Raw genomic sequence first — 19,253 nt, forward strand, 5'->3', positions numbered from 1 at the left:
ACTCTGTTGCGTGGCAGGTGGAGGCGGGCTGCGTGCCGCCAGCAGCGCAGGGGGGGAGGCAGGGGGCTCCATGCCTGCCTCCCACTGGTGCCGTGGGAGTGGGGGGCTCCATGACCGCCTACCACTGCGGGAGTGGAGCTCTGTGCCCACCTTCCGCCACGGGAGCAAGAGCAGGCGGGGGGCTCCGTGCCCACCTGCCGCCATGGGGCAGCGCCGGGCCAGGACGAGCAAGCCCGGTAGCAGTGGCAGCTGGCCCCGAGTGGCCCCACCGAGCGGCAGCGTTGAGCTGGGCCACCTGGCCCCATCAGCAGCCCCGAGCGGGCCTAGCCCAACCAGCCCAGAGTCGAGCCAGTAAAACCCGCGATCCCGCGATTCTGTTACTAATTGGTAACTTTGTTGCACGTGGGTCATCGCTGCAAATGACATTGTGGCTTATAATGAGGTGCGGTTTATATTTGGACAAAGACCTAAAGGTTGCCGACACCCAGAGGTGCGGCTTATAATCAAGTGTGGCTTGTAATCGTGAAATTACTGTACTTAGATTTCAGCCTTATCTTCCTGTGTTTATTTCTTATTGAATACACTGTGAATAAAATACTGTTAACCATTCTTTATGTTTTCGTGACAGCACAACTGGATTACAGAGAACAATTAATTTTGTTTCCCACTAATATAAAGGTTTTTGCCTCTTATATAGACACATTCATTCAATAATGACCTTGTCTACTAAAATCAGCTCTATGTTTATCTTTTTATCATTATCCCAAGAAGTAAAGAATTGCTTGATTTTTGAAGTAAAAATTAGGTTTTGATTTCTATCCAACATTTCTCATTAAACTTAAACTCATTAATTCTAATCCTAGCAAACACCTATAGCTTGATTTTTTTTACTGTGTTTGGATTTTTTTAATATATATATATATATATATATATATATATATTTAAGCAGCTTTTGGAGAAGACCATGTGTTTAGTTAGATAAACAAAAGGACAGAGTCCTGTTTTCTTACCAGGTGAAATCAGAACCAAAACTAATTCCTCATCATGCAGAAATTCTTAGGACAGTTTGTGAAATGTTTGTGACCACTGAAGGCAAGTATCACCTTTACAATCCTGAAGTCTGAACTGAGGGAATTTAGGACTCACAACTTTGAGAGTCCAAAATAAACAAATAGTAGTTTAGGAATTGAAAAGACATAATTTTCAAATTCATATGGATAATAGGAAATGAGGCAAAACCAGCAACTAACACTGCAATTTCAAATATTCATGGTAATTTTGATCTTAAAGTCACAGCATTAAAATCTCTCACTCTTGCAATTCTCAGTGAATATATTTTTGTCTCTCTTGCTGGTTAATCCAGGAGTTGAGTAACTTCAAGATTCTTCACTTTATCATACCACCTTGCCTAGTTATGGAGCTATTATGAGAAAAAAAAAGCATAGGTGTCTTAGCACTTATGGTACAAAACATGTCATTAAGCAACTCTGCACGTCATCTTTCAGGGCAAACTTTGAATTTCCTTTATATGAATTTTGACAGATGGTCTAGATAAAAATCAAAACTATAAACCCAAGTAATACGATGACTAACAACTTCCTGTGTGAAAACCTTAACTAAATGAACAGTTTTGTGTGACTGCTGAGCATAATGTCGTTAACCTGGGAAATTCCACAACTGAATTAACATTTTTGTCCTGCAGCAACATGAAAGAATTAAAGCTTTTATAATCCGGTTTTCATTCTTTTACGGTGCGCATCATGGTCCAGCAATTAATATTACAAGAAAACTGAAGAAAAGGAAATTAGAGCAATCTATTTGGAAAAAAAAAAAAGCCTTTCCCCTTTTCATGTTTTGCAAATCAGAAGATTTTGATTTTTGCACCTTTTTGTGTCTTCTACATTCCCAGGTTTAGGAACCTATTTGACCTGTGGTTCTTTGTGAGAAAGATTCCAGCCATGAGTACTGTTTATGCCAGAATATTCAAGCTTTGTGATAAAGTTGTCTTATATCCATGACTGGGAGAATTTGTGTATAAAATAACATCTCCCTGCACCCCCATGATAATTTTTCTGAGGTGGTGAATTTTATTTTAGATGCTGTTGAAGACCCCCTAGGCATTTACATTTTGTAGTTCCCAATCTTTTGCATAAAACATAAATTAGATTCTCATATTGCTGGTAAAAGGTAAGTCAAGAAAGAAATCAACAGAAGTCAAATTGAAATGTTTTTTGCATGGCATACTGATGGAAACCAGGTCTTTATTAGCCTGCATCCAGCTATGCTCAAGGCATTGACATCTCAGGAAACAGGTCTACATTATCATCAAGGAATCAATGAAGTTTGCTGCTCAATATGCACTACCTGTCAATAGTGCAAATAAAACCTGTTTCAGACTGTGTTAGAAGGGCAACAGAACAAAAATAATGGGGAAAAGTCAGTTGAATGTGGAAGGTGTACACTGAGATTTTGGGATTCCTAGATTCAATTTACATCTCACTCGCAAACTTCCTCTGCGACCTCATCCAAATCAAAAGAAAGACTTTAAGATCATTAAGTGGGATTTAGGTAGGGGTTTGTGTTGTGTAAATCCAAGACTCTGATTCCTCAAGACATTTCTTGAACTCATGGGTGAGTGGAATATATTGACAATTTTAGGAGGGAAGAACCCTTGGGGTTTAGAGCTGTGGTTGTACTAATGCCCAGCACAGCACTTCCTTGTCCCCAACACTGCCAGAATACCCATTGTATTAGTGATATCTCAAGGGTCAGAGAGAGCTAAAAATTTGCCCAGAGAGTTACAGAGAATGAGAAGGGGGTTGTGAAGCAGTTCTCCTGGCCTCAGAGGAAGGACTCTGAACAAAGGACCCATTCCAGGTAGTCTGGGGTCTTGCTGAGGCACTGAGCTTTGAGTTTCTACTGTGTCTCTTGCCATTTGACTGGTTTCACATGCCTTTTGGAATGCAAGACGTGGGTGCCTCTTCACAGACTAGACAACATTAGTACTGCTTGACATCTCATGAAATAAAGAGCAATTACCAGAAGTAATAAATAATAAAAAAAATCCCAAACAACAAAACCCCAGAAAAATCTATGTGTAGTACAGAAATGACAAAATGTTGTGGGAGTTTTTCCTAAAATTAGCACAATTGAATGAAAATAGTCAGCTCAAGATGGCGTATCCTGAAATGACCCATGGCTGAAAGAAAACCTAATGATATCTTTCAAATGACCTAGTGTTTAATATGAATTTCATAAATAATCATCACTGCCATAAGGGCTTCAGATAACTTTCAGTATATTAGCTCTCTCATTGCTTTTGTGAAGCAAGACAATATGTTTAGCTCTTTTTTCTGAAAAAACACATTTAATTTTGCATTGCAGCATTTTTAAAAGTGTTTACATGCCTGTGGAGATGGAATAGCATCAAGTTTTTCAAATACAGAGAGTAGTTAGGTAGTGAAGCTCTATCTGTTTCTTTAGAAATCAGAACACTTTAAAAATTGTGCTTTTCATCATTTTGAAAACAAGCATTGCAATTACAGCTTCTTTTCCTTCCAATACAACTCACTATTTCACCAGACCATGCTGCGTCAGAGCAGACCTTCATTCATATTGTTTCACAAAGCAGAAGTAATAAATTCACTTACTTGTGCAAGTCTTGTTGTATTTAGGGTTCTCTTGAGGGAACCCTTCCAGCCGACACTGGAACCTGTGCTGCCAAAATTCCTGAAACCATGGGTTGCGATGGTTGGTTTCCGGCCGAAGCTGTAGGTAGTAATCATCAAACCATTTCACATCTGGAGACTGCAGTTTGATCGTGATCCCACCAACAGCTTCGTTCTGGTACCCTTCTGTCACGTCGTACCTGTCTGCCCAGCCGTCACTACAGGGGTAAAGGAAAGGGACACAGCATTGAACGTTCAAAGAAACAAGAAAAGAGCTTCCTTAACAGTGGAAACCAGAGCCTAAGAGCGCACACACTAGCAGTTGTGGTTCTGCGTGGAAGCTTGTAAAACACCTGTAATTCTTCTAGAGGAAGAATTCAATGTTTTGCTAACATTCGCTTGACATTAGCGCTTTCCACACCTCCTCATCAGGTAGTTGAAACAATGTTAAAAATCACAAATCCTGAAATCTCTTGTGGATAAGTGCATTTGTGCATCAATTAACCTCATTGAGCTGTGGGGAGAAAGCCTCCGATTCAGCATTTCCCTGACTCTGGGTTGATGCTACTCTTATCTGAGAGGCTGTGACTCTGAGGACAGGACCTCTCACTGTGCCAAGGGCAGGACTGTACTGCAGACCATGTCCATACTTCTCAATGGAGCACAGCCCAAACAGCCAGAAGCAAGTCCTGAATGGGTTAGCACTACTCAAGCAGAAACACCAGCACAGAGACAACATGGCATTGCATCTGAAGCAATGAATCCTTTCTGCAGACATGGCTAATGAGGCTGGGCAGAGCATTATGCAGATTCAGGTGTTGCTCCTATTTCTTTGTTACTTGTGGCTGGAGCTTTATGGAGTTGTGTGACACTGTGCTGCACACGGAATTTTAATTCCCTTCTGTTAACCTTTCAGCTTGCAACACTCCAACCACAAGGAGACAGAAGACACTGAAGACCCCATTCAAACAAAATGTCACAAAAATCTCAGGGTAATTTTTCTCTCCCCGTTTTGCCAATGGATATTCTTGGTAGTACTGAAGAACTTATGAAGTTTCACTCAACCCTCAAAATGTACATATCTTATCAGAGCATTTCAGATTTCTTTTGTTTTATCGTGAACATGATACTTCAGTTTTTCAAAAGCCTCAGGTCTTACAGTCAGAGACTTGGAGAAGAATCTCAGATTAGTCTTTTCCCCCCTCTAAAAAGTCAGTGATGTTGACTATAGAGAGTACCTTTAAATCCTAAAAGTTGAATAGTTGAAGGATAAAAAATAAGCTCAACTTGTCCTATTTTAAAACTTCATGATTTGTTTAAAGTTAGCCCTTCTGTAAGTTAGTCATGCTGTAAGTGATGTAGGTGACCTTTATGTGTGTGATCTGTTGTTCTATTTTGGTCATTCACTGCCTGTCTTAAACTCTTCTTCTCCACTGCAGAGCAGGCAGGAATCCTGCTGCAGACACCTGGTCCCCAGCACATTCCTTATGCTGTGCACTCAGCTGTCCCCACACAGAGCAAAAGCCCTCCTGCACAAGACACTATTTCAGCAGAGCCTGTACTCTCGACTGTGTCTTCTTAGCACAGCTGTAATGTCAGTTAATAGCACCTTCACCAGGGGAAAAAAATATCCAGTGTCTGGAATCAAGATTTCAAATGTGCTGATTTACTCAGCACAGAAGAGTAAAATATGCATTCATATTGCAAGGAAAAAGATGAGCATTGCTGTTCGGCTTGAAGATAACACTTGGTAAATTTACCCTCCAACTTAGGGGTTAACACAGGTGTTAATGTTCCCAACTGTACTCAAGAGGCTCAGTAAGACAAACACCCCCCAATTCCACCAGGAATGTTTACTGGACAGAGTTAAAAGCTGTTATGGGTTGTTTTGTGATAGAAGCCACAGAAGGTGTTTTAAATTTATGACTGATTTAATCTTTACTTTAAAAGATTCGTCTTGTTCTTTGGTAAGTTTTTAAGTTGTTTTATCCACCCTCTTGAAACCTGACAAGCTTTTGAATGCAGGAAGTAGTAGGTTTTGTGGTGCAGGATTTGTTTTTTTAACTGGGTAGAATTTAAAAAAATTAAAGCCATGCTGTCAGTATCTCAGCTTTATGGGTTGTGTGATAGAAAACCTAGAAAAAAACCTGTTTTCTTGTAATTAATGTCTTTATCACTTTCAAAGGAGCAATTTTGCACATCTAATCCAGCAGGGTGCTGTAAAATTGACAGTATTACTTTAAGATTTGCTATCCCCCTTAAGAAGATTTGCTACAAAGATACCATTTTATACCTTTAAATTATTAAAATAGATAGAAACTACAACTTTGTATTACATAACCCTCCTTCTCAACTTTCCTGCAGGAGAACTTTTTAATTCAACAGAGCTACTTCTCATTCAAATAAGTACTTCAGCTTAGCTTCTTAAGCAAAAGGCATTTAGGAATATTATATAAAGCCTACTCAAAGTGTGTATTGTACAGACAATGATGTAGAGATAACAAAGCCTCAGATGGACAACATGGCAAAGCAAATGCTAAACTACAATCCCAAATTTGGTGAAAGTGGAGTAGGTACACAGGGTAGAATGAATATTAAAAAATCTGGTTGTTGAGAAGAAGGGTGAACCAAAAAGTGATATGATCTAGATAACAGGCTTGGTTGAATTAGCTGAAGATTTATAGCCTAAAGAACCAAACACAATACTAGGGGAGACATGCGCTATTTGTCTTCAGGTACATCAAAAGCATCAGCAAAAAGATCACAAATTGTTTATCATACTGAGATAAGCATTCAGGACTTAAACTGAAAAGAGACTGACTCATCTTAGACACCAGGAAAGTTTTCTCACAGTAAAGATAATGAGGAACTAGAATAGCTTGAAGTGAAGACTCTTAGGGGTGTCAGAGAGCAAGACAGACAAGCATCCATCTGGTATAAATGTCCCTGCCTTGCTGAAGGGATGGCAGCAGGCTAGATGACTTCTTGACACCCACTATGCATTAGGAGTTGTTGAGATTTGACATATGTCTGGGAATGAGGATTCCATAAAACCCAGCAGGTTAGACAAAAAATGCAAAGAAAGTTAAAACAATAACTGTCCTTCACAGCTTCCCCATCTTCTTGTAATGTTTTACCTTAGTTACTTTTTCATTATTGCATTTTTTTCTCTCTCTATAGTTGCTATGGGAAGCAAGAAGAAGAGACATTTATTTAGGCTAAATGATGTGTTAAGCTACACACACAGCTAATTCCAACAATGCAGTCAGGGTAGGCGGGAGTGTGCACTGGGTCAAAATTATTCTAAATGAAAATGAAACTGTTTTATCTCTCTTTTGTTGAGTGAAAGCAAGGTTTTTACATTTAATCCCCAAATAGCACTATCTCAGTATAATTAAGATAATCCTTTGAGGTTTTAAAACAGAAAAAATATTCTATGTTCCCTAATTTAGGCATTTTGGTTGACAGGTTTGGCAGTTTAAGGCCAATTGCTCAATTTCAAATATCCATAGACTCAATTCTGTAATATTGCCCCTATATGTAAGACTTGTCACTTCCATAGTCCAAATGATATTTTTCATGGGAAATAAAACTCCAAAATCAATGAGTCAACAATAAGATAACATACTTGAACAACTACAAAATTATTTGCACTGACATGCCTACACACTAAATAGACACAGATTGAATTTTTAAATATTGCAAGTTTTTAATACTATTTAAGACATTTCTTAAATCTCAGCTACAGGGTTTATAATATTGATTTCAGTGAATATTTTCAGATTTTTGAGAAGCTTTGCAAGAAGGTAGGGAAATTCTGCCACTTTTTAGGGACAGCTGGACTAAAAAAAGTTTCAAAGTGGAAAATCCTATGCTGATAAAGAGATTAAATAAATACTGTAATTGACTATTTTTCCATGCAGTACCACAATATTCTTCAAGGAAAACTTTAAATACTCCTGAACAATGCCAATGCCTGTTATGGATTTGTTTCATTCAGTACAGTATCCTGAAATAATTGGAACTTTGCTGTTCTGAGAATCAAATTATAGAAAACTATAGATAACCTGTGATTTGAAGATCATTAACTATAGTCTACTGCAAAATTTAGCAAGAGCATATGTGGGATAAAATAGGAGGGGCAGAACAAACAGGTACGCTGTGCAAATTGTCAGTCCCTGAAAATTACTGCAACCATTTACAGTCACTATTTTGTGAATATTTGACAATCAGCTGATGCTAATTTTATTGTACTAATAAATTAAGCAACAGTGAGTTGTAAATGGGATTTTTCTGGCTACTGGAGATATTTTTGTTAGCTGCTCACTTTAAAAACAAGTTTATCATTGATAAGCTTATCAAGGTATCAGGTATATACTATCAAGATCTATCTGGTGTTATGAAGAATATATTGTCAAGATAAAGAGATTTTTTGGGAACTAACTAACTAACTAACTAACTAGGATGTTGGAGTTGTCTGCTGTAGGCTACTCCAGTCCTGGGTGGGAGAAGATAGCAGGGAGAGGTCTAATGCTAGACCAACTACCACTGCAATCTGGTGGACATCCAGAACGCCAGCTGGAGGTGATGTTCCTGCAGAAGATCCTCCTCATGTTACCTAATGCCCTGGTTTTTTGCACCAGTTCTTTAGAGCATAGACAGCTGCAGAGAGTTCTACTAGTTTGGTCCATTGAGTGATTCACTACACCGAATGAAAGTTTTCAGCTCTTGGCTCTGGACAAATTATGATGAGTAAAAAGTTGTGAGTTAGTGCCAGTGAGCTGGCAAACATAGCTTTAGGATTCCTCTGAAAACCACATGGAAAATTCAGCACACATTCTAAAACTCTGTTTCTAAGATTAGGCAAAATACTAAGAGATGTGTGTACAACAAAAATAGACTCTCTTTTGCAAACTGTTCCACTTATTTTCTACATTGAAAAGCCGGCAGGGTCTTGGAATCAGTTGAGCAGATTTCTTTTTCTCCGAAGTCCCTTTCAAGCTATAGCTAACGTTATTACAGTAAATGAGTGCATTCATTAGGCTGTAGACTGGTCTTTTTCTTGTTATGCAAAAATCTGTTTGTCAGGAGGCCACATAATAATGATGGAAACTGTTGTTCTGCCCACATCTAATCACTCTCCTGCCAAAAATTTGATGGACAGCATTTGAAAATATATTTCTCCACCTGTGTAGGAGTTTTTGTCTAAGTGGTTGTCTTTAATTTTCATTTCACTGTATTCCTCTGCTCTTTCAAGGTTTTTTCCATATATATTTTAAAAGCTCTAGAAGTATTAGAGTCCTCACACTCTTCTCAAAACACTAGTGGTCTTGCAAAGGTAAATTTTCTTGGTTAATACTGAGGGGAGCTTTGATGGCAGTGCTTTTGCTGTCAGCTGTAAACTGATACATTTAGATGAGTTCATTTTATAATAGCTGTGCATGGAATGAATTCTTGTTTTGCTGCCTGGCTTTTTTTTAGATTGCAGAGCATCTTTTTTTTTCTTCCCTTTCATGCACATCATAAAGATAAATAAATTTAAGGGTAATTCAAAGGAAAGAAATTGGTTTTTTTTAAGCAGTATGGTCTACAAAATGATAGCTAGAAGTAGCTATGCAGTGAATTTGGCAGATACCTTACACAGGGGATTACTGCTGCTAATTACTTGCTGAGTATCCAAACTTCCCCAAGCTGGGAAAGGTTGTGATGGCAACTTGAGGGATCGGTAGCCTATAGCAACATCTAATTTGCATGAAAACAGAGTTTTGCAGCTGCCTTCATCTGTAGTTCAGAGCTGCAAAGTAATTCAGCCTGACTGCTTTCGGGTGTACAACAAAATGCATTTTCCAATGTGTGATTACTGTTTCTTTACTTTTGCCAGGTGTCAAAGCTGAGCATTTTAACTGACGTTAGAGCTATACATATAAGTCATAAGAGGTGTCCCCTAAATTGAAGGGAAAATTGCCTGAAAACTCCTGGAAACACCAAGAATACTCAAATTGTTCTGTATGCTCTCTTGATTTCCAAATAATTCTTTCATGAGGAGAAGGAAAAGATTTGACATATTTTCAAGAAGAAAGATATTTGGGATGGCTAGACAACTTGGTTTTCCTAACATTAAATGCAAAGTTGGTCTACAATTGAAGTCCCTTACATTTTTACTATGTTCACTCTAGATCAATCATTTGTAAAGGCTTTGAGTTTTGTCTAGACCAAATAAACCCATTTTTATCCAGCTCCAATATCTGACGAGCTGATTGTTAAATTTGCTATCATTCAGGGTGTTATTCTTCCTGAAGTGCCCAGCTGGTCCTTGACTCTGCAGACTGTGCTACCTTGGGATACTCTGATAATGCTGAAGTGTCGCGGATGTGACTTGGGTGCTGCTGTCAGTGAGAATCAAAATGAGAGCTCGGTGGGCTAAAGATGAGGGGGCAGTGATGGAGTGTCTTCTTGTGATCTGTATATAGACACAGGGATGTCCTATCCTAAGGTAATGCTTGTCCACATTCCAAGCAGGCAGTTCCCACATCGTGTCCAGTCTCCTGGCTATAGCTACCAGGAGAAACTGATAAGCTTTTAACAAGGGGTAGGGAGGGAGGAGAAAGCAAGCTTTTCATGAATCCATGTTGAGAAAAGAGGAGTGGGAAGCATTTTTTTTCAGATTTTACATTAGATAAAGAGGGTCAAAAGAGTGCAAAACCAAACCAAGGGATGTACCTTGTAGGAAAACCTAAAATGTATTTGGGAACTGTCCATCAGGCCTCAGGACTGCTTCCATTTTTTTTTTTTTACAGGGTAAAAAGATTGCTTAATATACTTGATGTGTATTTTCCAAACATGGCAGCAGCTTCTCTTTTCAACAGTGTTAATGCTGTTGAGTCATATTTATAATTCACTCTAAACTACTCAAACTGTAAACTTCTCCTAGTGACAGCCTAAAAGCCACCAGCTACATAATCTCAGCAACATAATGTGAGCAGAAAAACAGGAAAGGAAAAAGAATGGTTCATGTCTAAACCACTTCAGTTTCATATGTATTTTTACTTTGAAAATACTGATTTTTATCTCCTCCAGAATGCCAAACTTCTGGATAGCTTCAGGGCACAAAAAAATAGTGTCCGTTGCTATATTGTGCAATCCACAAAGGCTATATAAACAAATACAAAAAAATTCATTTACAGAAATCAGGGTTTGGCAGACATGATAAGCAAATTCCTACTGTCTTGAAATGCTGTGACAAAGCAATTTGCTGTATATCCCATGCCCCTGGAATGGAAACATCTCTGGGATGACCCTAAATGCAGAAAGATCCTCATTTTGTTCTACAGCAGCACAGATCTATAGACCAGTGCTGCACTTCTACTCATGATTGCTTGCATTGATTCAGAGGATTTTTCATTACATTAAGTCCACCAGGAGAAAAACAAGCTATTATGAATCAGAGTTATCTTGTGATAATAATTTACTGAGGCTACCAGCATTGGAATGACCCCCATTAGACATTCAACCACCACTTTTAGGGACATGAAACAACAATCTTTAAGATAAATTCAAACATAGTCATATGAATGAACAGATAAGTGTGACCACCTTACTATTTTAAAAATATTTCAGAAATGTGAAAAAAATTATTTAAGTAATTTAGTTCTGTGACAGAAAATTTAACACAAATAATCATATGGTTTATATGCATACACATATATTTTTTCCTATGAATATATATTTACAGGATTTTCAGCCTGAAAAAAGCAGCATTCAATAATCTCTCATGTGTATGTCAGCTATCAAGTGCTTTTAACATGTATTTATGAAGTTACTAATCTATGCTATGAAAACAACACTTGAGATGTTACCTCTTATTGTTGTAGAATAACACCTTTAGTAATAAATAATATATTTTATGTATAAAGAAGGAACAGTATGACTACATATAAATACAGTAATTTCACGAATATAAGCCGCACTGTTTTGACCAAAATTTTGCTCCCATACCGTGAAAGCGGCTAATATTCAGGTGCCGCCAATATGTGAATAATTTTCTGACATTTTCAACCCTGGGAGTGCAAACCAAGTCAGTGCAAACTGCAAAGTCGAGCTCCTGCCAGTAAAACCTGGCATTTACGCGGTTGTTACAAACTGGTTACTTTGTTGCGCGGCAGGTGGAGCTGCACCATGCAGGCAGCACAGGGGGTGGGGAAGGCGGGGCAGCTCTCTCCTGCTTAGCTCTGCAGCTCGGGGGAAGCAGGGGCTCTCTCCTGCTTAGCCTTGCAGCTCGGGGGAAGCAGGGGCTCTCTCCTGCTTGGCCCCGTGGCTCGGGGGAAGCAGGGGCTCTCTCCTACTCAGCCCTGCAGCTCGGGGGGAAGGCGGGGCAGCTCTCTCCTGCTTAGCCTTGCAGCTCGGGGGAAGCAGGGGCTCTCTCCTGCTTGGCCCCGCGGCTCGGGGGGGCTCCCATCCCCGCGTGCCGCCGCCGCAGGAGCAAGCAGGCTACATCCCCGGCTCCCATGGCCGCCACAGGTGTCGGCAGGCTCTGTGCCCCCCCTGCCACCGAGCGGCAGCGCCGAGCTGGGCCACCCAGCCCTGTCGGCAGCCCCGAGTCCTCACAGCCCAAGCCCAGCCAGTAAACCCCGCCCTGCCACGGTTCTGTTACTAATTGGCAACTTTGTTGTATGCGGGTCCTCGCTGCGAACACAGAGCGGCTTATACTCGGGTGCGGCTTATTTATGGACAAAAAACAAAATGTTTGCCAACACCCGGTCATGCGGCTTATACTCAGTGCGGCTTGTATTCGTGAATTTACTGTAAACATATCTAGATATTTTATAGAGAAGTAGACATTAAACAGAAATTACTTTAAAAGCTGGGCAACACAAAATTTAAAGAAGCATAAGTACATTTCATATTTCAGTACTCTTCACAGCAATGCATATGTTAACACTAAACATTATTTTAGAGAGAATTTGTTTATGACAAATAAGAAACTTTAGGACGAACTTTTGAACATGGAACAGAAAGGTAAGGATGGTATGTTAACAATATTATTTGCATTTTAGGACCTATTTTAAAACCATGCCTATCTAGAAAGTTTCCACTGGTCCAATAGTACAGAGGTAAGCAGAATATTACTTTCTAAAAAGTCTTAAATCTCCAGACTTTGGTGTATACTCTTGTAAATCTAGAGGGGCTAATATAAAATTTTGAGTTGAACAATACATAGCAAATTCTGCATGTGCAAAGGTTTTAAAATGACAGATGTTACATAGGATTTTTTCAGAGAAATAATAAGTAATTTCAAACCCATAAATGCTATAATTAGCACACAGGTAATTAATAAAAAATACAAATAAATTACTATTCTCAGTTCCCCGGGGAGTCAGTAATTTCAATAATTTTTTTAACATCTTGTTCAGTAAATTGAGCCAAATACAGCAAAGGAAACTGAGCTAGACCTAAAATAATAGCACAAACAGTGTAAATATACTGAAATTCTCCTCCTGCTGAAATCAGCTGTAATTTTGCCACTGACATCAGTCAAGACTACCTCTTGCTCAGATCAAGGCACATCCCTCTAATTAATTCAATGCCTGCCCTCAGACAATATAATGTGTGATGACTAGCTCATCCCATCCACTCACATTGGTATTATCCATGGATATACAGAGAATTGAGTTATAGAGCAGCTTTATAAGCCGTTCATCTTCTAAAGCTCAATTCAGACTAGTTCAGTCGTCATGGGCTGTAAACATGACGTTCATTTAGTTTGAGGAGGACTCATGACTGTCAGAAAAAGAACATCACTAGACAGTCATTGGTTTCAGAAGAAGAAAATGTGTCAAAGACCTTGCAGTCTGACTGCCTCTTGCATTCAAAACCACCTTCTTCTTGAAAAGAGTGTGTCGTATTAAATGTGCTGACACCTCAGAGCTATGATGCAGCTGTACATCACAAGGTCTGAGAAGTCTGGACAAAAGGATTCATCACTGCAGCAAATCAAAAATCTTTTGCAAGAATCAGAGCAAAGGAATATATTTACATCTTGGTGGCACAGAGTAATCTGAAACCAAAGTGACTTCCATTGTTATATTTCTTTAAGTACAGTAATTTCACGAGTATAAGGCGCATCGGATTATAAAACGCACCACCGGGAGTCAGCAGATTTTCGAACTTTGTCCATATATAAGGTGCATCAGAGTACAAGACACAGCCTTTTTTTTTTTTTTTTTTTTTTTTTTTTAGCGAGGATCCATGTACAACAAAATAATGAATTAGTAACAATGGCTCCAGCCGTGCTGTCTTGGGTTACTATACAGGATGTGATCAAAGTATCTATTCTATCACCATCTGTTGTGACCAGGTAGGGCAGTGGTCCTTATCTCTGTGTGAGATACTCTGCTAATGGGCCATCCATTGAAACCAGTAGGGCATTGTTCTTTATCTTTGCTCCCCCCATCCTTTCTCCAGGGAGTTATCTTCTGTTAATGGTCCATTGAGTCCCACTGTGGGACTGATAAAATTACTTCATCCCATTAAGAGTTGCTCCAGCCTTTCCTACCTAGATAAAAACTGAAATTCTGGGACATCAAGTCGCCTTCTTTCCCTGGACTCCAGAGGAAAACCGGACTTTTTTTCCGTATCATCACTGGATTTTCAGAGGGAGACTCACCCTACTACAAGACCACTGCTTCAACTGAACCACATCTGTCACTGCAGGAGGATGTAGCCACCATTTAATGGGACTGCTACCAACACCCTGACTGACGGGTGTCACCCTGCCGGGGTGTCAGGTTGTGCTCTGACTTTGTGTCTTAGTTTGGAGGACAGGTGTCTGCTAAGAAAGGCAGGAGCCTCTCTTTGAAATGGAGAATGCAAACCCCCTCCCTCCAAATTATTATAATTTTGAAATCAAGGGGCTCTCAGGTAAAGAAATGGGAATTAGGAATAACAGTTCTTTACTAAGGAAATTAAAATAGAGATACAGCACTACAAAGAAACAAACTCCAAACCCTGACAAAGTCAGAGTAAAACCTGACACCTCATCAGGCAGGGTGTTGGTAGCAGTTTGATTAAATAGTGGCTGCAGTCTTCTTGCAGTGACAGATGTGGTTTAGTTCAAGTAGTGGTCTTGTAGAAGGTGCAATTTCCTTCCAGAGGTCTAGTAGTGATGTGGAGAAATCTCGTTTTTCTTCTGGAGTCCAGTAGACAAAGGGCTACTCAGTGTCCTAGAATTTCAGTTTTCACCTAGGTAGGAAAGGTTGGGCTCTCGCCCCTGGCTGGAGCAACTCTCAATGGGATGAAGTAATTTTATCAGTCACACAGTGGGACTCAGTGGGCCATTAGCAGAAGATAACTCCCTGGAGGAAGGATAGGGGGTGCAAACATAAAGAACAATGCCCTACTGGTTTCAATGGATGGCCCATTAGCAGAGTATCTCCCACAGAGATAAAGATCACTGCCCCACCTGGTCACAACAGATAGTGATAGAGTAGAAACTTTGATCACATCCTGTGTTGTAACCCAAGACACTTTGTCAGGGTTTGGGGTTTGTTTTTTTGTAGTGCTGTATTTCTATCTTAATTTTCCTAGTAAAAAACTGTTATTCCTAATTCCCATATCTTTGCCTGAGAGCCCCTTAATTTCAAAATTATAATAATTTGGAGGGAAGGCGTTTACATTCTCCATTTCAAAGAGAGGGTCCTGCCTTTCTTAGCAGACACCTGTCCTCCAAACCAAGACACGTACTGAGCCCCCCTGAGTCCTGCAGCCCTACGTGAGCCACACCCGTCCACACCGAACTCCGCGGCCTCGAGTGGTTCAGTTCGCTGCTCGCACTTCTGGGTTGGCAAATTTCCGACCTTTGTACATATATAAGGTGCTCTAGAGTATAAGGCGCACTTCCGGGTTCGGTCCAAAATGTTAGTCAAAAAGGTGCGCCTTAAAGTCGTGAAATTACTGTACTTGGGTCCCTTTGAAAAACCTGGTCTAGTGGAAGGTGTCCCTTCCACCCCAAGCTATTCTGTGATTTTATGATTTCTTTTACTGAAGTAGCTTGTATTTCTCATTTCTATGGATTTAGAACCATCATTTTCAAAAGTGAATGCACACCTATGCACTCAACTGATTTTACATCAATTACTTGAGTTGCCCAGAGCTTGGAGTTAGGCATTTCAAGTAAGTGACTGTAACTCCCACAGTGAGGAATTGATTTCTGTGTTGCCATCCACGCAGACACGATAGAACTTGCTTTGTTATGCTCAAGCCAAAGCTCATGGCACCTAGCAATCTCCCCCTAATGGCGTTCAGTAAAAAAAAAATTTATATGCAGTCAAGTTCCATAAGAAGAATTTGAATAAGTTCAGCAAACACCAGCGCACATGTTCTACTATTTTAGTGGGTGAGGATCTGTAAGCAACATGAATAGAAGTCTGATTTGAAGTGGTCTTTAGGATCATTCCAATTTGGCTGAAGGTAAGATTGTAAATCATAGCACCTGTTTACAATATCACTTTCCAAACAAGTACAGGAAACCTTAAAAATTCACAGCCACTGGCTTCTTTACCACCTCTTGATGTTTTAGGACGTCATTAAAAAAAGTAATTTCTCTCAGCAGAAATATTGCTGAGATTTCTTTACACTGTGCTAACCCAGTTGTAGGAGGAATACTTTGAAAATCAGGTGAGAGAACTCCCAGATATGAAGCCCATTAGATCAGGACCATTAAATTTGGCCTAGTTTCTCTGTTCCAGTGGACCTGATTTTCGTCGAAGAGAACTTTTATGGTTCCTCTGTTGTATTAACAAAACCAGACTGAGGCCTTTGGGTGATCTGTACTCCAAGTGTGTAATTGCCTTCTGCATTAGAAGTTTGCTTAAAAATACAAGTAGTCAAAGTGTAAAGTTTAAAACAAATGCCATCCAGAACATACTGAGAAAAAAAGCACAAAAATGTGTTGAGATGATCACTTCAAGTAAAAATGTGTCATTTAACACACCATTTGTGTTTAAGTCTGCAAAGAGAGCATTAGGATATGCTTTTAACCTATTTTTGTTGAAATTACTGAAAACAATGCTTATACTCAAGCAAAGCCCTTAAGACATCATAATCAGGCTTTAGGTTTCAGAAATGTGCTATGGTTACCACCAGTGAATCCTGCAAGTGAAGTTTGTCAGCACTTTCTTTGTCTCTGAGAATACAGTCTGTCACTAAACCTGTTCACTCATCTGCAAATATTTGGTTTTGGGGGGGTTGGCTTTAAATCCACTGAAACAAAACTTTGAAAATAATGGACTGCTAATGGCCTAAGGAAAAAAAATAGTATGTTTGGGTTATCTAAAAAGCTTAAATGTCTTTTCTGAAGTATAATAACACAATAGGTTGTTATTTGACAAGTTCTTTCTAAAATTGCATTGCAAAATACATTCCAGAATTAAATTATACACAGATCACATGCATGACATAAATTTAGGAAATAGTGATGCAAAATCAATACCTGATTTTTTTTTTTTTTTGTAAAATAAATTGTAACTTCATGAAGTACTATTTTGCAATTATATCTCACAGATTTTAAATTCGGAACATTTGAAAAAAGTAGTTGTTTGAAAATTGACATTTGAGATGTACATTGTTAATATTTCAAAGTGACATGAAAGACATAGGGCAAGGTGATATGATTCCATCAGCAATTTTTTATTGCTTTCCTTAGTGTATCCATGTCCTAAACCAATGATAACTTATGACAATAGAGATTAATCTATCATGATTTATCTGTTCATACATAGCAAGACCTTTCCTTGTGACAGCACTGTGATTGAAAACCTCCAACTAAAATAGCAAAGTATGTCTCCAACTAAAATGGTTCACATATGTTAACACATTTTCTATCTATTCCTTCGTAAATGGTGCAATAATTGTAGTGTTATATCCCTAGTTTAAAATCTTATTTACATATTTACATTTAAAAAACTTTCATTCAGTATTCTTACTCAAGGGCAAGTCTCTTGATGATTGAAACTGTGTATCACTAGCTTCATGGGCAATGCAAACACTATTGCTGGGAGTAGCTAGTGAATTTTCTTGTTAGACTCTATTTGATCCAAATCCTAACATGAATATTCCACTGGAAAATTGATTTCAAATTTTATATATGGAGAAAACATTTTCCAGAAATTTGATTGGCATTGGCCAGCATGACCAGAGGACAACAAAGCCTCTACATCACAGCTTTTTTTACATATCTTAAACTATTAGTTCCATAATTTAGTTCCCTCCTTTAAGTTCAGTACTTTCCATACTCCAGATGTTTCATTAAATTTTATGGAAAATTCATCGTAACATTACAAATACTAGAGAAACAGATTTCTTTGTAACACAAAGTAATCTTTCAAAGCTAGAAAAAATGTAAAGTGCTGAATCCATATCCGTGTTGCCAAGCAGCAATTTTCAACTAAGAAAACATGAAAATATAGAAGGAAATGTTAGAGATGGGATCTATGGCAAAGTAGATCACTAAGCCATGTCAAACATTTGAATGTACTCTCTTGAATCGAAGTGTCAGTAGATAATCTTCTGTTTCCCTGGCTTAAAAGAAATATTGATTGAGGGCATAGTCTTACTCTCCTAACTAGGAGAAGCTTGATAAAAGGTAAAGTGAGAAGTGACTCTGAAAAGGGTTAGTACTAGTGGGGTTATAGTGCCTAAGTGAGTTTGAAGTACAAAATTATATAAGTACCAGGAGATCTTTTGGTTCTAACAGTCTCAATAGAAGTCTCAATAGAAGCTTTTCTCAACAGGGTGACGTAATTTAAATTTTGTGATAATAGACTGATAGAAACTCTGCTTTAAATAGAATTATGCCAAGAAGAAAAATAGAGAAACTTTTAAAAGGATTTGTCTTGCTTGTTTTGCTTAAAAATCTTTTGTACCATAAACTATTGCTAAATCCCATGAAGACTTCAGAAGTACCTAACAATAGTAAATCAACGGACATGCCTGACCATTTCAAAGAAAGCTTACAAGAACTTTTCAAAAATGCACTGTATAGTCCAATATTAGCCGCCTCAGAAGCTTTAAAAGGAGCAAGAGAAAGGAAACAATATGAAGAAAAAATTTTAAAAATCTTCTCAGTTCTCCAGGTTGAGGGACATTTAAAAGTTTAGCAGAAAGAACATGCCAATTTTAATTAATTTTTATTTCAAAATGAAATACTATTGAAATAGTATTGAAATACTTTTTCTAGTCAATTTAATCCCAATCAATTTGAAACAAAGCTGTTGTGATTTTTTCACCAGATAACCCTTTCAGCAAAACTGGCTGACAGTATGAAACCTAGATATTTAAACTGGTTTTATTTGACTGCAGCTCTGTGATAATTAAATAAAAAAATTCCTGTTTACATTGATTATTTTATTTTATAATTTTTAAATCAATGTTGCTTAAAATAAGATATACTGTATGGTTTCAGTATTTTTATTTATTTCCTTTTTTTAAAAAATCATCATTGGAGATTGTCCTGTTTGTTCTTAATAAATTAATAAATATACCTTAAGAATATATTTACTTATTTTCATTTGTCAGTATCAACCAGAACTC

At 38.5% G+C, this 19,253-nt stretch overlaps 1 protein-coding gene across 5 annotated transcripts in view; it reads right to left on the reverse strand.

Annotated features, from left to right (window-relative positions):
• GRM5 (glutamate metabotropic receptor 5) overlaps window positions 1-19,253 on the reverse strand; it is a 258,426-nt gene that overhangs the window by 63,603 nt on the left and 175,570 nt on the right. For all 5 annotated transcript variants that reach the window (XM_033085942.2, XM_033085952.2, XM_033085967.2 and 2 more), the window contains one exon: window positions 3,651-3,886. In XM_033085942.2, the coding sequence (XP_032941833.1) occupies window positions 3,651-3,886 (236 nt within the window). The remainder of the gene's footprint in view (window positions 1-3,650; window positions 3,887-19,253) is intronic.

Source organism: Catharus ustulatus, chromosome 2 (genome assembly GCF_009819885.2).
Source record: "Catharus ustulatus isolate bCatUst1 chromosome 2, bCatUst1.pri.v2, whole genome shotgun sequence".
NCBI lineage: Eukaryota > Metazoa > Chordata > Aves > Passeriformes > Turdidae > Catharus > Catharus ustulatus.